Source organism: Lycium ferocissimum, chromosome 4, assembly GCF_029784015.1.
Source record: "Lycium ferocissimum isolate CSIRO_LF1 chromosome 4, AGI_CSIRO_Lferr_CH_V1, whole genome shotgun sequence".
In the NCBI taxonomy this organism is placed as follows: Eukaryota; Viridiplantae; Streptophyta; class Magnoliopsida; order Solanales; family Solanaceae; genus Lycium; species Lycium ferocissimum.
Window position 1 is genome coordinate 47,039,910 of NC_081345.1, and position 24,287 is coordinate 47,064,196.

Sequence of the window (24,287 nt, forward strand, 5' to 3'; positions counted from 1 at the left end):
ACAAAATATCAACAACAAAAAAAAGGAAAATACCGTCTTTTTTTTTTTGGAACTCGAATATGTATTGCTTCGATACTTCAATGGTTTTTGATTGAGGAATTGATTGTTTATCAACGTTGCAATTGTTTCTTCAACCACATTCGAATCCTCAATGAAAATCGAAGAGATAGGGCGAAACATTTGAGCGAAATTCTGGGGAAAAAAATCGCAGGAAATATTATGGGAAGAGTAGGAACCAACGGTATTTGCGTGATTCCATGGGTTTTGCCGTCTAATTGGGTTTTGTATAGGTTTGTAAGTATTCTATCGTTATATTTTGTGGCCAAAAGAACCCAAATGCCGTCGTTAACAGAATATTTACTCTAAAGATGTATATATATGTATTTTTATATTCCATCTTTTTGGAGCTGTTTAATACGAGTTGGATTTTTACACCCAAGTATCTTTCATCCGATAACTATTAACCTTTTCCCTAATTTTCAGTAGACCCATAAAGGAATTTAGCAATGGAACTTCAAAATTTAAATGACCCACCAAACAATTTGCATATTGTGAACTTCCCATCAGCAAAATCACAGGAAAAAAAAAATCAAGTTTTCAAACTTACCCACCCCATCTCCAAATTCTCAGAAAACCCAAATGTAATCTATAATTTTTTAAACAAACAAAAAATAAACTTATTATCCTTGACCTATAAGTAGGTGCCAAACTGGGTCGGAAGGGCCGATTTATTTTAGTTTGAATAGGTTCAGGAGAATAAGAGGAACCCACAGAATTAAGGAGGATAATGATGTATTTTCTCTAAGACTCGCTTGACATTATTATCCATTGTCTTTACCTCAAATCCTCAACATCCTTTCAATTTTATGAAGTCTAATAACAAACATATAGTATACATTCCCTATTCATAAATTTTGATTTGAGTGCGTTTGATATATGATTAACCACATTAACCTTCAATTAATTGAGAATTATCCATTTTTTATCCATAATTATTAATTGTTCTACCACTTAATTCTTTATGTAATGTTAAATCTGTATTGTTATTTAGCGTTTGACGGTAATATAGTTGTATAAATAGTCAAATATATGCAGTGCTTTATTTTTGGTCCCTAAATTATAAGTATATTCTGATTTTGGTCCTTGTGATATATGACAAAGCACATTTAACCTTCAATTAATAGAAATGCGTGTTTTTAGTCCCTTTAGATCAGAAGTATATTGTATTTGAACTACTTTAAGAACTATATTACCGACAAACATAAAATAACAACACAACCTTAACATAAAACATAAGTAATTAAGTGGCGAGAACAACTAATGATTCTGGTAAACCTGTGAATATTCATAAGCAAAAGAATCAAAAGAAAACATTTCAAATAATTCAAGATCAAATGTGCTTAGTCGGATATCACAAAGGATCAAAATTATAATTTACCAATAATTGAAAAACCAAAAGTGCTATCAACCTTATTATTATATTATATTATTAGGACATTATTGCTTTCTACTTGAATGGTCATTTACATAGCCGTTATACAAAGTGCCCATTCTTGAAAAGTCACATAAGCTCCTCCTTTTTCAAAAAAATTAGACCGTTAGACTCAAATCACTACGTAAATCCCAAATTTCAACTCTTTTCTTCCATCAACACACAACAAAAAACAGCAAAAAAAATCTCTTTCACAGAGATCAATCAAATCCAGGAAAAAAATTCACACAATTTTCGTGCACCAACGTTGTTAAAACTGGAAGAAAATGACAGATTTAAACACGCGTGTAATGGATGAGGATTATGAGTTCTCAGCGCCAAGATTCTACGATTTTATTAATGGAGAGACTGAGGAGGATATGCGTAACGCTGAGCTTTGGTTCGATAATACAATCAGCTATGCACCTTCTCGTATGTCTATACTTTTAATTTCATTCCCTTTTGCTGCTTTCAATCGATTACTTATTTAAGTGTCTTAGTTTGACTAGACACGAAGTTTAAGGAATAAAAAGAGACTTTTGAATCTTGTAATCCTGAATTAAAAATGTGTGTAATGTACCAAAATGTTCAATCTTGTTTTTTTTTTTTAAACTTGTCACGTAGGATGTTTGAATTGTCTAACTTATTAAATATAGAAGAAAAACTCTTTTTGGGACTGACCAAAAAGGAAAGTAAAACACCTAAATTGGGATGGAGGGGAGTATTATTTTTTTACCATTGTGATTTTTTGGGTTTCACATTTTTTTTAGGGTTTGGTAGTTAGTTTAATGCAGATTTTTGAGTTAACTTTGTCTCTGTTCTGATCATAGTTACTTAAAAACTTAAAAAAGATGACTTCTTTTTTTTTTTTTACCTTTCATACCTGTATCATTTCCTGTAAAATGCGCCAGCTTTACTGAATTTCAAAATTTAGGGCAATAGTTTTGAATGATACACAGAGGAATTTAGACAGGCTCTAGTGGAAATTGGGTTTGGACATGCTTTTCTAACAAATGCGGATCCAGGATTGAAGTTTATGAGTTCCTACAACGACCTCAAGTTGATATTACAGTAGTAATAGTGTTCACAATTAAATGTTTATAGATATTTAGTAGGTTTCTTAATATATATACAAGATTTGGGTAAAAGTTACTGGGTTCACGTAAACCTGTAATGATTCTCTATGTAAATATGAGTTAAAAAATTAATATACTAATTAAGCCTCAATTATGTAACCAAAAGATCAAGATGATGGAGAGTGTAAGACAACTTAGTTGCATGTTTTTTTTTTTTTTTTTTTTTTTTTGGGATATTTTGTTTCTTTTCAAGGGATTGTCACTATATCCTGTGAAAATGTTTAATTTACTTTCTATAAGAATAATGTAGATTGGTAATTGTGTCCACTGCAATTGCAGGGGTTTCTGTAGCTGATGTTGAGTGCTATTCTAAAAAGTGTATTAATTGCAATCAGAGACGGAACCAAGTTACCTAGTTTATGGGTTCTAGATAACACTTTTACCTATTAAATGATTCTTTTAACACAAATACAAGGTTCTGCCGAACCACTTAGGCTCCGCCCCTGATTGCAATGTGAGGTTGATATTTGGTTATTATTCTGTGTTGGCTTATGCAGGGCTTTATGCTAAAACTTGAGACTTTTCTTTCCATTGTTTAGCCTTAGGGGAGAAGGGGGGAAGAGATGGTACTTGTATGGGATTTGTGAACTCTTGTAAATATGAAGAGAAGTTTACTAATTTGAGACCATAGATATGCAACCAGAGATGAAAGAGTAGCAACACAATTTAGTAATCTGTTAGATAATTTCCTTTCAGTTCAAAGGCATGGCCATTGATATTTAGGTGGTCCATAGGCACTGTCACTAGATTCGGTAGAACTGTTAAAATTTCTTGTATCATTCAATACACAGTCAATATGGATTGTAATTGTCCTTTGCAATTGACAGACGGAATGTTGATTGGTTATTCATGTGTTGTCTTTTGCAGCTTTTATGCAAAGAATCAAGAGTGGTAGGATGATTCAACTTGAGAGCCTATGTGATTTTACCAAAGACGAGGAGTTGCAGGATAATGCAAGGTCTACTGATATATATTGCAACAAACTTTTAGTTAGATTGACGGGAGTTCATAGTTCTTTCATTTACATCAAGTTCCTCCTCTTCTTAATATACTGATTGTTCATCTAAACAGGCCTGTAGCTGAGCCCTCTTCTTCTGGAAATAAGGAAGAAGTAAGGCCAAATGGGATTGAAGAACCTGCAGCTGAGCTCACGTCTTCCGTAAATAAGGAAGAGGTAATCCCAAATGAGATTATTGAGGAACCTGCAGCTGAGCTTGTTTCTTCTGGAAGTAAGGAAGAGGTAACGCCATATGAGATTATTAAGGAACCTGCAGCTGAGCTTGTTTCTTCTGGAAATAAGGAAGAGGTAACGCCAAATGAGATTATTGAGGAACCTGTAGCTGAGCTTGTTTCTTCTGGAAGTAAGGAAGAGGTAACACCAAATGAGATTACTGAAGAATCTGGTAGCAGTCTTCCTAATTTAGTATCTGTTCAGCAGCAGTCAAATGTAGAAGGTCGGTTATACTTAAGGCGCTATCATTTGGCTTTGTCACTTGCAACTAAGTCCCTAACCCGTTCAGTCCTTAATGCATCTAAATACAAACTTTTTTGTGACAGAAGTTAGCACCCCTGCACCACCAACGATATCTCAGAACAGTGATCAAAAGACTGATTCCAAGAAGCGACAGACTGCTAAAAAGATTGCTAGCCTTCTTAGAAACCCTTCAGCATTAAAGTCGAAAGCTCACCTGCAACAGTCACAATTGAAGAAGAGTAGTAATCCAGCTAGTGCGAGAAAGTAAGTTAACAGTTTTATCTTCTCAGCACTGATCTTTTTGTTTGGTCATTCCAAATATGTTTTTTTCTGATAGAAAGAATGAATTGTTGTTGATGCATAGGCAACCAATCGCGAAAAGTGCTGTTGGAACGCATAATCTTGCTCAAGAAAACCAAGCTATAAAAAGACAGAAACTTGAAGGCGGAAAATCCAGACAGGTGGATTTTATCTTTCATATCTTATTCCGGACATGCATAATATCTCACTTTTTATCTGACTGTTCTTCTTCTTTCAGATTCTTAACATCAAAGCCGAGAATCTTCCACACAAAGCAAAATTCAGGGTTGCTAGCAGCAGTTCCACCTTATTCGCTTCGACTGCAAAAACTCATAAACTGGACAGAAAGGTTTTTAATGACAACATTTTCCTTTTATTGCATTTTGGAATATATATGCAAATTTGGATGTTTGTGAGTCTAACTTAACATTATTTCTACTCTTAAGATGTATGTTCGGGAACCAGTTGCCCCTTCGTTTCAATAGCAGAAATGATGAAAAAGTTCCAATCTAGCACGAGGGAGATGTCGCTGTCTCGCATGAGCAGTTCTACTTCACATGTAAATAAATCAATGGAGTCTTACTCACTATTAACTAGCTTTTTCCCTTTACATTTCTTCTAAAGTATTTTTAATTACCCAGGATGATCCAGCTGGACTGATGCAGAGGAAGCAGAAGCAGCTTATATTGACCAGGCCTAAAGAACCGGAATTTGTAACAGCTCAACGTGTTCGTCCAACAAGAGTGAAGAGTTCAGCTGAGCTAGAGGAAGAGATGATGGCCCAAATTCCCAAGTTTAAGGCTCGCCCGTTAAACAAAAAGGTACCTCATGTTAGACGTGTTCCCTCCTTTCGTGATTTTTAGTAGGCGTTTGGACATGAATTGAGTAATATAAGGAAAAAGTAGTATTTGAAGTTGAAAAATGGTATTTGGAAGTTGAAGTTGTCTTTGGATATGCATTTCACTTGATAAAATGTTGGTTTTGTAAGTCAGAAATAATTTTCACTTGAAAAACTGGTCATAATCATTCTAATGTGTAACTAAACAATGGTTTGAAGATATTTTTAGGAAAAAAGGAAAAAGAAATCATGTCCAAATGTGCCCTTAATAGTGTCTTTTGATCTTACCTTCCAAAACTGTCTTCAATATTTTGGCAACAGATATTGGAAATTCCAACTCTACCAGCATTACCGAAGAGTACACCTCAACTTCCAGAATTCAAGGTATAGTATAGATTGTCAAAGTTGTAATTTTTTGTGTAAATTCGAAATAAATTTTTTATCTTTATTTCTGCAGGAATTTAATTTGCAAACTATGGCACGAGCCAATCAAAATGCGGAAACATCAACAGTTGCATCGATAGAATCTACTCAGGTACAAGGAGTGCTTCCTGTAATCACTCAGCATAAAAACAAATTCACTTAATATAATTACTGAATATAACAAACTCATTCATCGCAGAGTCATCAATGGAACCCGTCCCATCTTACAGCTCCAAAATCACCTGTTCTTAAAACATCACTAAGAGCACGACCTCCAAGGATTAGAAGCTCCAAAGAAATGGAAAAGGAAGAACTCGAAAAGGTTCCCAAATTTAAGGCAAGGCCTTTGAATAAGAAGGTAACCACAGACACCTACTGCCTTTCTAGATTTTGGTGATCATTTATACAGTCAGACCTCTTTATAACGGTCATCCTCTATAATAAACATTTCACTGTAACAACCATATTTATGTGGAACCGATCTTTCATGTAAAGTTATATTATATGTTTTCTATAACAACATTTCGCTATAGTTATAGAGAGGTTTGACTTGTATTGGCAAACTCTCTTGCTCTCTAGTTTTTCCTTTGTTGCTGACTTTCCTCTTCAAATTGTAGATTTTTGAAAGTAAAGGAGATTTGGGGATGTTCTGCAACACGAAGAGGCAGGTGACAGTGCCTCAAGAATTTCATTTTGCCACCGATGAACGGATTCCACCTCCAGCTAATGTAGCTGATCTGTCGTTTGACAAGGTCCTATTATAATTCATCTTTCTTATGTCCTATTATAATTCATCTTTCTTACTCGCTATCATCTTGACGTCCTACCATCGCTTTCTTCTCATTGTATCTTTCCCTATTTGTCCAGCTTTCCCTTGGTTCTGAACCTCAAAATGACAAGAGAATTCCTAGAAATACTATTCCAGATCCCTTCCGTCTCTCCACAGAGGTATGTAGTTCTTTATGTTCTTGGTTTTTTTCTGTTTTTTAGCTAAGTAAAAATAATTCCTCATAGCTTGGCCTTCCATTGGAGTTCAGGAACGAGGGACGGAGAAAGAGAGGAAATTGTTCACCGAACTTCTACATAAACAAATCGAGGAGGAGAGGTCCAGAATTCGCAAAGCAACTCCATATCCATATACCACTGATTATCCAGTGGTATGCAAGTCCTAACCAATCTTTTTCTTATATCTACTCTAACATCCATCCTTTCCATAATCATGTTCTTACGTTCGTCATTACCTTGTTTTTTCTTATGCCAGATTCCACCAAAACCAGAACCAAAGCAGTGCACAAGACCAGAACCTTTCCAATTGGAAAGTCTTGTTAAGCACGAGCAGGAGACGTGGAGGCAAATGGAAGAAAGGCGACGAATGGAGGAGGAAGAAGCAAAGATGAGGACTTTTAAAGCGCAACCTATCTTGACTGAGTAGGATATAAAAGAATAAGCTTTCCATACATTGTCGTTTTTTCAGGTTAGAAAAAAAGATGGCTTATATTTTTTCAACATTAATGCAGGGATCCAATTCCAGTTCCTGAGAAAGTACGTAAACCCCTCACTGAAGTTCAGGACTTTAAATTGCGTGTCAATCACCGTTCTCTTGATAGAGCTGAGTTTGCTAAGAAGGTAACTTTTTTGTTTCCCTCTAAAGCATGTATTTAGACTTTTTCATCCTATGCATCCGATGCTCAGGTCATAAGTTTGTTGTGCAGGTTAAGGACAAAGAAGTGATGCATAAGAGGTATAGAGAGGAGGCAGAATCTGCAAGAATGGTATGCAGCTTCTTGATTTTATGTTATTTAATGTAATCTTGTGATGATATTGGATTATTCTTATTTCATTTACGTCAAGGTTGCTTGTGAGAAAGTTTGAAACCTCCTGATTGCTTGGTTTTACTATAAAGCATCATTTGGAACTTGCATGCATACTTGAACGTGTATGATATGTTGTGGTGCCACTGTGTACTAGGACGTCAATGATGAATTTTTCCCAAAATTGCTGATTGACTAGTGCTTAATAAAGGAAAAAAACTGTGTACTAACCTGTATGATAATTTGAGTTAAAATGCCATGTTTTGAGACTAGCTCCTTCGTCCTACCCGGCAATGACTCTTTAATGGCTATAACATGATATTATTGAGATATGAGAACATGCCTTAAATACATGATTTATGTAAACGAGCATGGCATCCTACCTTTTCCTCTCTTGTTGAGCCGAGGGTCCTTCGGAACAGTACCGCCCTACCTTCAAGGTGGGGTTAGGCTACAGACACTCTACCTGATTTACATGGTGGGATTATACTGGGCTTGTTGTTGTTGAGCATGACATCCTAGTTTTGGAATTGACATGACGTATATGATGTTGATATAAATATGTGTAATAACTTAAGTCAGTGGCGGAGCCACATTCATCAAGGGGATTCATAATTTCATATGATACTTTGCTCAAAATATTTACTTATTATACATGCATATTATAAGCCAAAAATAAAAAGCGCATGATAAATATAAGGGTGAATCCCCTTGACTTGAAAGCTTGATATAACCTATTTTTTTAATAAAAGTTGAATCCCTTAATAAAATCTCTGGCTCCACCAACTGCCTTACGCTATGTTGATATCTACAATTTTGTGTTGTTTAATGTAATCTTGTGATGATATCGGATTCATTTGTATTTCATTTATGGATAGATGGAAGAAGAGAAGGCACGGAAACAATTGCGGAGAACTTTGGTGCCCCATGCAAGACCTGTGCCTAAATTTGATCATCCTTTCCTACCTCAAAAGTATGTAAACCAAGTTGCGAGTTTTCTGCTTCTTTATTCTCTCTGCCTTACGCCATTCCTCTCAATATTTGTACGTCTTCTAAATCTTTTTCACATTACAGGTCTTCCAAACAAGTGACCAAAGCAAAATCACCAAAGCTACAGATTGTTAAAAGAAAGGAAAGAAGGGCAATGGCATGCCCCTACTCGCCGGTTTCTAGTGCTGCCTCCCAAATGAGGTGGTAGTACAACACGATCAATTCTAAAATCGGAGAGCTAATTAGTTGTTCAAGAAGCCTTGAATTCCATAGAGAGAGGTTACTGCTTTGCTTTCCAGCCACTCCAAATTAAAGTTTGTTTTACTCCAAATTAGCTCATTGTTGTATTTATAAAATGTCTGTAAAACTTGTGTAAAATCGGAGCTAAGATATTGCATCTCCAATATTCTTTCACGTATATATATTCAAGTATTCAGTTGGTATATCTTGTCTTCAATAGAATCCACACTAGTCTGGATTGTATAACAAGTACTGAAAGCTAGCTTTGCGCTTAACAAACTACAACTACAAATGTGAACCAACTTAAACAATACGCAACCAAGCTCATGATTCAGTTCAGGATTTTTAATCTTCTCCAATTTAACATATACACGTGTCTAACTGAGTAAATTTCTCAAATGGTCACTCAATTGGTGAAATGCATGATAAAATCACTTAATCTTATTTTTATATTAACTAAGTCACTTATTTTAAACCGTGTCTCCTGAAAGTAACTCCAACCGGAAAAACCACTTTCTGGCACCGAAAATCTGACATGGAGCCTACGTTTGAATCAGTGGACCTACTTTGCTTTCTTTTAGGAAAAAAAAAAAAAAAAGTTCAATGAAACCCATCAACAAAACTAATCCAAAATAAATGAGTTTTCAGTTTTCTGCTGCTTCCATTTTATGTGATAAAAGTAAAATTTTCATATTTAAAAATATCATAAGTCAGAGTAATAGTTACTTAATAATTTAAAATAAATGAGTTTTCAGTTTTCTGCTGCACATACGAAGAAAATGGAGAAGAAAAAATAGAGGAGAAATTTATTTCTAAAAGTGGAAAAGGAACACAGTCAGTTTACTATTGTCCCATTTTATGTGTTAAAAATAAAATTTGCTTGTAAATTTGAATATAAATTTTTCAAATTGTTAAAAATAAAATTTTCATATTTAAAACCCATATAAAAATATCATATAAGTCATAGTAATAGTTACTTAATAATTTAAAATATTTTAATAAAAATATGGTAACAAAAAACCTTTTCAACATAAAAAAACAAAAAAAAAAAAGTTTGATGCACAAAACATACTCAATAGCAGAATCCCGGGAAGGAAAAAAAAAGAAGATAAAAAAAACTTTTTAACTCCACAAATAATAAAAGTGCCACATAAATAAAATTGCAAAAGTGTTGATCAGCACTAATAAGTGTTGATCAGTCAATAAAGAACTCTCTAGCTCCTCGATGAATCCTGCCAATAACAGTTAGACAAGATTTCGTAAAGAAATTAGTGTCAACTTTGTCAATAAACAAAACTCTTCCACCTAGCACACTCTAGAAAACTCTTCTTTTGTTTTTTCCTTTTATTTTTCCCATTTTCTCAAATGCTGTGTTGTCCTCCTCAAAATTTTGTAGCCAACTTTCTCATAAGGTTAGTTCTTTCTATCTCTCTACACACACGAACACCTTTACTATGTGTAATTTATGTGTATCAACTGTGCAAATTGCTTGGGTTTTGTTAGTGCATAATAGTGATCATGTTTTTTTTGCTTGTCAACTTCATTCATCTTCATTTGATCATTGGTTGTGAAGTTTATATGGTTCATGATGTTGTCATATATATAATTTTTAATTCGGTGTCGGAATTAAGATTTTCATTAGGGGTTAAAAAATATGACACAAAGAAGTTTAACGTTTAACATTTACTATATATATACTAGTCTATATATATATATATAAAAGTAATTTTAACCTTGTATATACAGTATAATTTTCAGCCGAAAAAGGCAAGTTTTTGAGGAGAAACTAGGGTCAAAGTTGTCAATAAAGAAAGTCTTCTACCTAGCACCCTCTAGAAAACTTTTTTTTTTTAATTTTTTTTTACCTTTTCTTTTTCCCATTTTCTCTACTCTATTCTCAAATACTCTGTTCTCTTCTCCTCAAAATTTAGTAGCCAACATTCTCATAAGGTTAGTTCTATCTATTTCTGCACACACACAAACACCCTTACTGAATGTAATTTATGTATATCAACTTTGCTTGCTTAGTTTTTGTTAGTGATCACTCTGTTTGCAAGTGTTTTTTTTTTTTTTTTTTTAAATCAAGATTATCAACTTCAGTTCATTTTATTGTTGTCTTATTAGCTGAAGAGCTACAGTTCTTCTTACAGGTTGGCTAAACTCAGTTGTTTTGTCACAAACAATGTATTTGTGTTAAAAGTTAATTAAAATAATTTATTAGAATTTAGAATCCATAAACTCAAAATTCTAGCTTCGCCTCTTATTGTTAAGGTTTATAGTTTCTCTGTTCAAAGAAAAGAATGAAAGAGTTGGAAGTACATGACTAAAGTTTATTGTTACTACTCTTTTGTAAATAAAATTTAAATAATGGAAGAATAATTTTAAGAACGTTGGAATAAAGGAAGTGTCAGCAACTAATGATTTGCTTCAAGAAAATATTAAAATAATTCATTCCTTTTCGCCTTTTATTTTTAATCTCTTATGGGTGATTGTTCTTTTATAGTAACAACTTATTCATATCAACTGTTAGAAATATGTTTGTGATCTTTTTTAGGAAATTGCTAATATCAAGCAGCTTTCACAAGGACCTAATCCCATACAACTAGATGCTGTTTGTGTTTGTGTTTTAAGTTATATACATTGGCAGCGTAATAAACTTTTTACACCATTACCATGTTGTAACTACCTGCCGTTACCTTTTGATTAACTAATTGCAAAGGCGGCTTTAGAGTACAACATATGGGTTCATGGAAACAGTAGCTTTTGCCCACTGTATATATATTAAGAAATGCACTAGATATCGATATTTACTTGTGAACTCAATTATTATTGTATGTTAACTTAAAAGACGACGTAGGAACTCATAAACTTCAAATCTTGGATCCGTCTCTGTCTAATTGTGTAAACATCTTTGTGCATCGAAGTTAAACTCGTTTGAATAAAACATAGTAAGACCTTCACAGCAACTTTTCTGACTACTTGAACTAAAACTAACATTGCTTTGGTTCATTGGAAGTTCTTGATCTCTTGTTTGTGCTCTTGGGACATGCCGTATTATTTGTTAATCTTCTTTACAGGTCACTACATTGATCTCAAAACATGGAGGATGGATCACAACATCAGTCAGTATTTCGGAAAATACACGAGCACTCATGGCTGTTCGGTACACATTCTAAGAATACGGGTTCACGCAATATGGCTGGTGCTTATGTTAATGAGATTATAAAGAGTCCTTTTATGACGACTCGCCAAGCTACTATCCTGCAATTCGATCCATTGCATGCTCCTGTTCTTATACAGGCTCCGTTGGAGAAGAAAACGACGAGTTTTTTTGTGGATTTTCTCATGGGAGGGGTTTCTGCTGCTGTATCTAAGACGGCTGCTGCTCCGATTGAGAGAGTCAAGCTTTTGATTCAGAATCAGGATGAGATGATCAAATCCGGTAGACTTTCCGAACCATACAAAGGGATTACTGACTGCTTTACAAGAACTATCAAGGATGAAGGTGTCCTTTCTCTTTGGAGAGGCAATACTGCAAATGTCATCAGATATTTCCCAACTCAGGTTAACTGACGCTTACCTTCTGTTGGTTGATCCATAATTAAATTTTTCTATCATAATTGCAGTCGAGTATGACTGTAACTTTTCCTCAACATACTTTATGGTTTTGATTTTTTCTTAGACAAATTTGAGGATACTATACCTAGCAGATATAAAGGAATTGGCTAAAATTTGATGTTACCTTTTGGCCATATAATTAAGTAAATAAAAGAGTACTTTCTCTGACAGCTTAAGCTTTTAGATGAAATGGTGTACTTTTTGTTGGTTGATCCATAATTAAATCTGTGTACTACAACGAAAAGGAATCTATTGATTCTCTCCCAATTGGTTGGAGGTGCGATAATTTACTTCACAGGCAAGGCCTAAGTATCTATGTTGCTCGGACTCTTAAAAATACACGGGTGCTTGTTGGATTCTCCAAAAGTAGTGTATTTTTGGAGGATCCAACATCGGTGCTGCAACATTTTTGGAGAGTGCGAGCAGTATATTTATCCCTCATAATACTTGATGCTTTTTATTTCTGACAATTACAGTGCTATACCTTGCAAAATGAATGAAATGACTAAAATTTCATGCTACCACCAACACAGAATATCTAATGCATTCCCCATCGAACGTCTGAATAGGTTTCAACATAATTTTTTAGTCGCATTTCTATGTTGTTCTATTTCCTGTGTTTTTCTCAAAAGAAAACTGTTGTAGTGATATTGAAAACTTGTAAGGCTTTCTAGAGATGGGAAATGGAGAAGAACGGACTAGAGTTGCATCAGTAGTTTTGAGTTGATAAAGGTATTTTCTTTGTAATCACTATATATCATTTTGTGTCCTTTACTGTTAATACCGAAGATTTGTTTTTGCAGGCCTTAAATTTTGCTTTTAAAGACTACTTTAAGAGTCTGTTTAATTTCAAGAAAGACAGGGATGGCTACTGGAAGTGGTTTGGAGGAAACTTGGCATCTGGTGGTGCTGCTGGTGCCTCATCCCTTTTGTTCGTGTACTCGCTGGATTATGCCAGAACACGGCTCGCTAATGATGCGAAGGCTGCGAAAAAGGGCGGTGAGAGGCAGTTTAACGGTTTGCTTGATGTTTACCGGAAAACCATCAAATCCGATGGTATTCCTGGTCTTTACCGTGGCTTCACCATCTCGTGTGTGGGAATAGTTGTTTATCGTGGTTTGTACTTTGGAATATACGATTCGCTTAAACCTGTGGTTCTAGTTGGTAACTTGCAGGTATGGAGAATCTGACCTCTGCATCTATGTGCTTTTTATTTCATGAAGTCCTAATATGGATGCTGCCTTGCCACTACCAAAAAAAAACTGGAATTAACTACGAACTTTGTCACTAATCCAGCGCTAAGTTACTCGTAGGCCGTAGCTAACAATTTTTTTTGGTAATTCGTCGTCATGAGATTAGCGACGGATTTTGTTGTTTAGCTACAGAATTTGTCGTCGTTAATTCTTGCTTTTTTAGTAGTGAATTACTCCATATGCTAGATTCGTCCACCTTCCAATGCACTTACAACATATGTTGCTCGGACTCTTCAAAAATGTTGATGGGTGCGTGTCAGATTCTTCAAAGATATTGCATGTTGGAGGATCCGACACGGGTGCGACATTATTTTTGAAGACTTCAAGCAGCATAGCTTTCAACCACCCGTTCAAGATTTATCATGCATATCTAGAAATTGAAGAACTAACTCTTTAGATGCATATGTAATAATCACGTGTGATTAGTATTTGAATCCAAAAATTGGTGGCTAATAACGCCATTGTTAATTTTTGGCATTCACAGGATAGTTTCTTTGAAGTTTTTTGCTCGGATGGGGTATCACTATTGGTGCTGGATTAGCGTCTTACCCGATTGATACAGTACGTAGAAGAATGATGATGACTTCAGGAGAAGCAGTCAAGTACAAGGGCTCATTAGATGCATTTTCTCAGATAATGAAGAAAGAAGGCATCAAGTCACTTTTTAAAGGTGCTGGAGCTAATATTCTACGTGCTGTTGCTGGTGCCGGTGTGCTAGCCGGGTACGATAAACTGCAGCTCATTGTCTTTGGAAAGAAATATGGATCTGGTGGTGGCAGTTAATAAAGTAGATCGTGTGATGATGACGAAGATGATCGTTAAGGTTGTACTATAGATTATTTTTGTTGTGTTCGAGTCTGGCTTTTGAATAATTTTCGTGAACAATGTTATTGGGGATATAGACTCTGGAAATCCTCAGTGGTTTCTGGTTAGAGATCTCACTTGTAAGTTTATATAGGATACGTGAAAGAAAGATATTGATTTGGGAAATTTTCTGCTTGTATTTCTCGATCAGTAAACTTCTATATACAAGTATTCCATGCAAAAAATAAATGAGAAGTAAATTGCTCGGTCTGTCTATGATTTGTACGCCTAGTTAATCAAAATAACAAACTTGTATTCCTTCATATGACCAGCATGTGAAGGAAGGTTCCTATCAGCTTCATATGTTGTCCGGCTGGCCTCAATCAAACGGCTGAGATTGGATCTGTGAATTCATGGTCTGAGGCTATGATTTCTCCACGAAGCTGCGGGACAAATCTTCTACAAGCATAGGTTTTGTCGAAGTGTTTTCCCTCGTCTGATGAACATTAAGAAGACCAAAAATGAGGGTGATTCCCTCTCTTTCTAAAATAAAATGAATTAGGTTGTATGATTCTATGGGATGGGAAAACGGGTTACGGTTAAAATAATTAGAGTTGGGAGCTTATGTGGAGCCTACGTGGATCTGACGTGGTTAAATTTTTTGTGTTGTGGAGTTCAAGTCATACTTCTATCCATATGAGGGCAAATTTATTAAGTATCGTAACGGTGAGGGCAAATTTGATCTCAAACTTTGACGGAAGACAAATTTAAACTATAAACCATGGAGGGTAAATTTAACCCTTTTCCCTATACAATTTAATTTTTCAGCGAAGGAGCGTTAATTGACACCCCTTGGACAAGGATGGTTCCCGCGCCTGGCCCTCGAAACCGGAAAGCTCTTATATGGCAATTTCTCATCTGTTTCAAAGTCAAGATGTGTTGGTAATATCATCAAGTTGTAGGCGAAATAGAGCAGGCTGAGGTTCTGGGTTCGAGTCTCACCACCATCATTATCAAACAGAATTTTCATGTGCTCGATTATGAAAAAGAATTAGGCCCGTAAGTGAGGATGCATGCGTGTTAAATACATAATAGCTTAAACTTTTAGACAAGGACAAATCTATGATGGAATCACTCAGCACATGCAATACAAACAAATAAGGCAAAAGCTCCAAATGAAAAGATTGTTTCAAAGAGGATTCTATCCCCCGAAAAAGTGTTTAGCACCCCTCTATCAGTCCTCTTAACCCAATGCATCAGAAGACTATCCCATTCTATGTGTGCTGACTGAATAAATTATATAGCACCAAATAACCAATATAACTAGAGACGGAGTTAGAATTTCACTAAGAGGAGTCAAAATATAAAATATATACACACACGGAAAAGTCAAGGGGATTCAACATATACATTAATTCTTTACCTATCTATACATTGTAATTTTCCGGCAAACCTTGCACAAAGGTGGTTCCGCCACTCTTCAATATGGCCATTGTATGCACATCGTAACAGCCCAAAAGAAATCAAGTTGACATTCCTGGAAAAAGCTTGACTTTCCTGGGAAAAAAAAAAGGTTTTGTATCATCAATGTAACCTAATTAACTCCTGATTTCCTCTGCAGTCACAAAGAAACAGAAGTTTACAAGTTCAAACCTCTGCATTAGCCTCATTGCTTGTCGAGGGGGCCCCACGCCAAATTTCAAACAAAGACGGGCCTTAAGGTTCAGCTGCAATACAATAACTGTTATTCTACAGCTTTTAGACCGAATGCCGAAATATACTTAGGTTTAGCTAGAGCGAAAAGTTTACTATAGGATAGTAACAGTCGATCTTTGCACCACAAGAAAATTCTATTAATGCATGTAAAACTCACAGTTGAAAAATTTGTGGATCCGCACCACAAGATTGTCATTTCCAATGCTATGTTGTTCTTCTTGAATCCTATTTGCCGAGTCGTCCGCAGAAGAGCTACAGTGATACAATTCAATGAACTGCAATGTAGGTATTTCCACTACATCATCAGGAATCTCAGACAGGCAATAACAGTTCTTCAGAACCAGACTCTGAAGCTTAGGGAATTGAATAGAACTGGCTTTCCAGTGGATAAGATCAGTCCCATCCACCAGTAGGAATTTTAGCTGCTGAAAATGTTCGTCAGTTGGCTCCCATTCTGATCCTTGGAAAGCATAATCCTTGAGCTTGAGCACCTCGAGTTTGGGTAACTTGCACACTATTGTCATTTGGTTCCATGGTAGTTGGCACCCCCGCAGTGTCAATTTCTTGAGGGTTGGTGGGAAAACATCACATTATTGAAGTATCCAAGGTTTGATAAAGAAACACTTTAGTGTTTCAAGGTGCTCCAGCAGAATCAGCTTCTTGAGGTTTCCAGACATTGCTTCAGCAGTCAAGCACTCTTCTTCACTCTCGCGAATTCCTAACTTCTTCAGGTTAGGCATGCCTTCGAAGACGCCCCTTGTAATACTACCAAAGGTAATGTAAGAAAGGGTTTGCAGATTGGTTAATGCAAGATTAGAGCTACTAGAGCAGCCCAGAGAAGAAGACGGGGCTTGCAGCTCGGTTAATGCAAGATTAGAGAGACTAAACCTGTCCCAGATATCTTTCTAGTTCAGATGCAGCATCAGGAAAGTAGCAGCATTTCCTGAAATAGAGATGCCTTAATTGTTCAATCTGCCATATCTCTGCCGGCAAGCAAATACTAGCCTGGTGACTGTAACGAATTAGTGTCTGAAGATGCCTAAGATTGCACACTGATGGAGGGAGGACATTAAAACTGGCAAGGGCAAGATACCTCAGTTCGGATAATTGCCATATTTCACATGGTAGATGGTCAAATGGCTGAAAACATATATCCAATACCGTTAACCATGAGAAGTTGGTAAAGGTGATAAACGAATCAATCTGAGTACATGATCCAGGAGTTCCATCTCTTCCAAAACAAAGAAAGAACTTGCATAAGGAAGTGAAGGAAGTGAAGGTCTACCATAATCATACTTCAACTCTGGGGCTATGGGAAAATTGAAAATGATGCGATGCTCAAAAGATGCCACTGGTGGAGAAACTATCAAATTAGATTTAGTAAAGTAGATTGATCTCTCCTTCCATGCCTCTCTTACGATTAAATCATGCAATAGATCATGAACCTCACATGTTTTGACCTTGCCACTTGAGGTCTTTTTCCTAACCATAATTAGACTTCTATCTATAAGATCTCTCAGGTATCCCTCAGCAACTTCTTCGAAGTCCTTTTCTTTCATTGAGAAATAATCTTTGAGGTCCTTTTCTTCTTCTGAGCAGGTGTCCATTCTACAAATTCCTTAGCGATCCATAGCTTGATTAGTCTTGAAACACTAATCTCAAAGTCTTTTGGAAAAACTCCCATATACAGGAAGCATGTCTTCAAGTGACGTGGCAAATGGTTATAACTCAAGGCGAGTAAGTCCAGGCATTCTTCTGTGTTCCTACTCATAACCAGACCAATTTTATGTGCTACATCTTCCCAACAGTTTTCCGTCTTGCTGATCTTGGAACAAAATCCAGCAACCACAACTATTGCTAGTGGTAGTCCTTGACATTTCTCGACTATTTGCTTGGTAGCTTTCTCCAGCTCAACAGGGCAAGTCTCCCTTCCAAACACCTTTAAGTTGAACAACTTCAAGCTTTGTTCCACACTTAGGCACCGCATGTAATGAGGGCTGCCTGAGCTAGCATAGATACCGACATTTGCTAGCCGACTAGTCAGAATGACACGGCTTCCATTTTTATCATCTGGAAAAGATCTTTTCACATCATCCCATGCATTGGTGTCCCAAACATCATCCATTGCAATAAGATATCTCCTTCCTTTCAAACTTCTGTAAACTTGTTCTGCTAATTGCTCATTACTCTTTAGGTAGGTGTTGTCATTGACCAGTGATAAACACCTCAAAATGCTCAACAACATTTCTCTATGTTGATGCATTTGAGATACAGTAATCCAAGCACGAATATAGAAGTGATGCTCCATGTAAATATCATCATAAACTTTCCTAGCAAGAGTCGTCTTGCCAATTCCTCCCATGCCAACAATTGAGATGACGTCTAGCTTTGAAGGAGGACATATAAGCCGAGATTTAATAGTCATTAAGTCATTATCAAGGTCTAACACAGTAGCTTGGAAATGGGGAGTGTATTCTGAATCACCCTCCACAGTATCCCAAGTTGGCCGAGCATCAATGTCATTCCGAGCATTCATAACCTTCGTCACATATTCCTTTATGCTATCGGAACCTGCAGTCTCCTCTTCCTGGAACACTTTCCAACATTGGTGATAGGAATATGATCTCAATCTCTTCATTTCATTTTATGTCATATCAAGTTGATTTACTTGGCATGATTTCATGTAGAAGTTGAGTTGCCAAATAATTAACCCGCTTTTCCAAATATTCCACTGCTTCTGGAGCATTTCTTTTCGACAAAGAGTCCTCCAGAAAAGCATGCCAGGAACTGACCATTTGACGTAGTTCACGGTAACAAGAATTGTCGCCTTCCAGAATTTCCTGCAGCTATTGTTGAAGAGATACGACGGCAGCGTGAGCCATTTACTCGTCTTCCCTGCCACACACTGATTTTTCAGTTTGTCTGAGATTATTCTACGTTGTGCTTAAATTGACCCTGCAAATGTTCAATTTAGACTGATTTTCGTTAAAAAAAAAAAAACAGAAGGCTAAATGAAAAAAGGAAGAAAGAAATAGGAGATTAACATGCATAATGTTAGTGTATATATGATGACAAGAGCTAAATATCTCCACTGATGTAATTACACGCGAGGGGACAAGTCTAAACTCTTACTCTGCGACATTCAAGCTAGGAGCTAACCCCACTGGGATTTATTGTGGACTTCTGAGAAAGAGAAGTCGAGAAATCAAACAAATAGCAAAAAGCAAAAGTAAAAACACAAAAATGAATGAATAAATAAAAAAGAAATGCTTTTAAAAAGAAAAGGTAAGTTAAAGCTGCCTCACTCTAGCTTATGAAGCTATACATAACCCCTTGAATATCCTAGTCATTTTGGACCAAATTTGACTACATATTATAGATATCAGGCAAACAAAAGGCTCAAATTTGGAATCTCTTCGAACTCGAGATCTCTAGTTAAGAGAGATCTCATTTATCTCACTAAACTTTGAGTGTGCCTAAGGTATCTTCTCTTTGTGACTATATTTGTTTTCATTTATTAGTAGCAAACCCTTTGATTAGAAAAAAGATGTGGAAGAAAAAGAGAAATACCTTCAAAACAAAAACAACCGGTGTTGATTATAGAAACAGATTTTGATTCTAGGAAATTAAATCAGAAATGTTTTCTGAAAACCAATAACAAACCAAAACCGGATTCTTTTAATAAAAGAAAACTAATATTATGTAAGTAAGAGAATCCAACCACTCAAGAAACAGCAAAGAGAAAATAGCAATCATTTTGTATATATAATCAGAGATTGCAAATTCAGAAGAGACATACCTTTAGTTCTTGGAACACCAAGTGGAAGCTGTAATGAAGTGGAATAAAAAAGTATATTTGTGGATCTAAAGTTAACAAGTGTTACAGAGAAAAAATAATGCTGTGAAGGAGAAACAGTAAGAGAAATGGGAAGAGGATGAACTCAAATGATGAATAGAAATGAATAATTGCTCTCTCTTTCAAGTTGATGAGGAAATGAGATCACTTTCCACAAAGAAAAAGATTCACTTTCAATTTCCACCACACGCTATTAAATTTCTCATCTTTTGACTTGAGCAACACTATGCAAGTCATTCTCCTTTTTTTTCTTTTTGTTTTCTTTCCTTTTTTTTTTTTATTCTCTAAAAGAAGTTTATTCTATTTTTGATAATTAAATTTCATTTTAAAAAAATATTTAATTATGTAATTACATCTGTGCAATCAAAGGTGACGTCAATAATTACATTGTAATAACGTTGTGACAAATAACCATGTCTTTGTAACTACTCCCTCTATCTTCATTTATGTGGCATACTATCATTTTTGGTATGCTCCAACATGAATGTCACCTATCTATATTCAGAAATAATTTAACTTTAAAATTCTTATTTTACAAGTAATGAAATAACTTATAACACACAAATGTTTAAAGCTTGTTTTAGACCACAAGTTTCAAAAGTTTTCCTTTCAATCTTAAACTTTGTGTCCAGTCAAATAGCGCCACATAAATTGAAATGGAGAGAGTATTATACTGCATAATTAATAAGATGTGCAGCCAGTAATTATACAGTAACTAGTGTATTAGCCCGCGCTTCGTGCAGTCATAAACAACAAAAAGTGAAAAATGGCTTAGCCGGGAAAATAATAATATTAGTAATACATAATAAGTCCTTGTTAAGAGAATCACATGGATATACAAAATTCATACAGCGAACAACTAAAATTTGAGGATCATGAACAATTTGGCGACACCTCGAATAAATATTCTGATTATTAGGAAACAGTAATGGACGATCTTAAACAAAGGAAATTACCACTCCAAATATGAGACGAAAGCAATAACTTGCTTGAGAAAATATCTATAGTAGATTTTCTTTTTAAGCTGTATGTAAGAATTAGAGTTTGTTCATCATCAAAGATCCTCCATATGCTACATGTTCCTGCGCATATATATCGCTCTTAATTATCACCCTTGTATTGTAAGAATTAGAGTTTGTTCATCAACAAAGATCCTCCATATGCTACATATTCCTGTGCATATATATCGCTCTCAATTATCATCCTTAACGATGTTACATTTTTATAATTCTGGCACCTCATTGAATACAACTTCTCGACAGTTGTGTGGCAGTGATGTTTCAATCATGCATAACGTAATCCTCAATTAATAAGCATAAAAAGGGGGACTAATTTCACAAAATATTATTGGATGTACTGTGTAAACTTCTTACCTCTATCAAGGTATTTGTTCAGATTATTCTTACCCAAAAAAATTGAATTTTATTTCTTTGATCTACCCTTCTTCACAAGTTTTTTGACGTCCTTCATCACCTGGTAACTAATAATAAATATTACATAAAGACTTACATTTTCATATCTTACTTTCGAGCAAGACATTAGTAACACAAAAGGATGTGGCCCGAATCTAGAGCTGCTTGACGTTCCAACCCAGATCCAACAATGCATGTCTCAGAGCGCCATTAGAATTAATAATTACTAACATGAAGCCCTAGAACAACCAAATTGAAGAATGTACTACATCAAAAGATGTCCTCATAAGTTAGAGCTAATGAAAATTATGGTTCATTCTTCTATGGCTTTATGTGAAAGTAAGAATCCCTACTATCTTAATAAAACACCATCTGTTAAAGTTCTTAATCATTCAACCTAAGGTCCATTTAGAATGGATGTGATGCCAAAGTTCATAATGTAATGCACATTCCAGGGTTCCTGGTTTCAACCTTTAAATACAAAGATTATTATAAGAAATTACATTGGTTATAATTTTATAGTCGTTTGTTAAAGTTTTACCTGACGTATTAATGCATATCTTCATGTTTAAGATGTCCTCACAAATGCTAAAATGAAGCCCTTAATACAACAATATAATTCAAGACACAAATAAACTTACCTTATAATAAGCGTACTCTTGCAAATATTGCTGCTCTTTCGACTCCATAATTGCCAAGTTTTTTTTTTTTTTTTTTTTTTTTTTTTTTTTTCCAGTTATCCATTTGTGCTTCACAAGGAGAGACTTCATCTTCAAGCTGTGATAGTGTTATGCTAAAAAACATACCAAAACTATATAAGAGTAGCAAAATTAAATTCTGTTTACCCCGAATTTAGGTAACCAATTGAATTTGTAAGTGAGATATAGGATATGTGGATGAACTTTAATCTATTTTGATTTTTGAGGGAATATATATATATATATATATATATGGATTCGTGTACAATGGTTTGTAGATATGAATATATACGTTAATAACTTGGATAAATACGTTGCATATGTTGCTATGGATGATTAAGTAAAATGATATTAGAAGAGTGAAGCTAAACAATAATGCTCCACAGATTCGGACTAAAGAGAGAAATAATATTTTGACTTGCTATTACAATGTTCTTGATCTTGGAAAAAAGTTTAACCCTAAAAAAGTAGTGAAATGCCTCCTATTTATAGAATTGTCTTACGGGCCTTGCCTCAGACAACATAAAGCCTTTTTCGTAACAAAGTAAACTAAAAAGATAGTGCCGGGCCAATGTTCGACACCCGTACGGCCGCGTTCTAAGCAACGTGACGAACGATGTCGACGCGTGGCGATTTTATAATCCGATTCCTGACTAACCCGCCACGACCGAATTCTGGCACACATGGCAGAAACCTTAATTAACGGCCACGATCAACTCGGTCATGCTGAAACCGAACTGGCTATGATGCGGTGTTTTACAAATTCACTTCACTTTTCTCAAAGTCAACCCAGCCGCGCAATATCACCGCCTACAGTCCGTGCACGAATCGGTCTTGTTTTGCCCATCATCGAGAGTCAAGTTTCGAATTTCAACTTTCTAAAATTCTCAACCAAACTCGATCCATTCTAGGTTCAATTCGATTTGTTTTTTATTATTTCGCTTCTAAGAGCACAAATCGATTTGTTCTTATGAATTAAACAAGTAACTATTTCATTTTTACTTTAGAGTAAACATAACAAAAAATAATGAGATCCTAAATTTGAAATTTTATAACCAAGACATTAACCAATAAAAAACTATAAACTTGCAAGATAATAGCATATAAATAGCAAAACAAAAGAGTTTGACAACTTCAGGTATATGAGCATACATCCGCCAACACCACATTACATATACCAAATTATCATATTAGTCACTAAGTGGGTATATAAATTTAAGAAACTGGACGTCCATGATAATCAAGCCAACCGTATCCAACCGTTAAACCGTAATATTTACAATTGCATTTGTAAATCAAAATCGAATTGTATTATCCAAATTGAATTATCCGAATTGTTTCGAATCGGTTCGAAAATTGATTGAACCCGATTTGTGCATTGTGCCTAGTTCTAAGGGAAGACCAAGTGATCATGCCCGTCTCTTCTTATCTTCCCTTGGGTCTCCTCACCGGGCTTCCTTATATCCGGCCTCGTATACAGATATCCTACACTTCCCGACCGTAGTTTTACTCGGAGGTCTTGGTGTTGATGAATCAAAAACCCAGAAAGGCCATAAGTTTGTTTTATTCTTTAAATTTTTAAGTGAACAACAGGTCACGCTCTCCGCCCGTCGCCCACGTGTCTCACCTCCGAGGGTCGACTTCGCAACCGAGCACGCACGTCTCTTCAACTCACATCTCACACTGCGTGGACACGTGGCACCCCCATTGGGCCGAAGCCGTCAAATCAAGCCGCGCCTCCCCATGCCTATATAAGGCTTTTAACTTCCTTTCATTTTACCACTTTCATTTCTACTTACTTCTCCACCTCCGATCGTCTTCTCTCTCTTCCATTTTTCTTACTTATTTTGATTGCCAAACAGCATCAACTTTGTCAACTTCTCTATTGTTGTTCTTTTTTTGATCAAAAGTGTTGTCATATTTCTCCTCTCACTTTGCTATTTTGAAATTTTTCTCTCAACTCTTCTCTCCACTCTTATTATTTTTTGTAACTTGTTCCTTCTCCCTCATTCCGAGTTCACCGAACCTCTTTTTTTTATTATCTAATTCAAATGTGCCCTGGCCAACACCGAAACCACCTCCCGTGATGTTCCCTCTGGCTTTCTCAAGAGGCCGAGCTAACTTCACAACCTGTGTGGCAAAAGTACCATCGTCGAGCCCACCGTTGGACATAGTACCGTCCAAACCCAATTATAAAAAAAGAGCGGGCGAGAAACACTCTCCCGGATGAGGTTTGGGGCCCCCCCC

At 35.7% G+C, this 24,287-nt stretch overlaps 1 protein-coding gene and 2 pseudogenes across 1 annotated transcript; 2 read left to right on the top strand and 1 right to left on the bottom strand.

Annotated features, from left to right (window-relative positions):
- Positions 1-1,544: 1,544 nt before the first annotated feature.
- Positions 1,545-8,981, top strand: LOC132053353 (protein TPX2-like; annotated as a pseudogene).
- A 958-nt stretch (positions 8,982-9,939) lies between these two features.
- LOC132053354 (ADP,ATP carrier protein 1, mitochondrial-like) lies at positions 9,940-14,632 on the top strand (annotated as a pseudogene).
- Positions 14,633-15,479: 847 nt separating this feature from the next.
- On the bottom strand, positions 15,480-18,712 carry LOC132054121 (putative late blight resistance protein homolog R1B-17). The gene is made up of 3 exons (XM_059446183.1): positions 16,232-18,712; positions 16,012-16,085; positions 15,480-15,915 (listed from the first exon to the last, which is right to left on the bottom strand). Exon 1 carries the CDS (start codon positions 18,710-18,712, stop codon positions 17,630-17,632), a length of 1,083 nt encoding a protein of 360 aa, XP_059302166.1. The 3' UTR covers positions 15,480-15,915; positions 16,012-16,085; positions 16,232-17,629.
- Between the last annotated feature and the right edge of the window lie 5,575 nt (positions 18,713-24,287).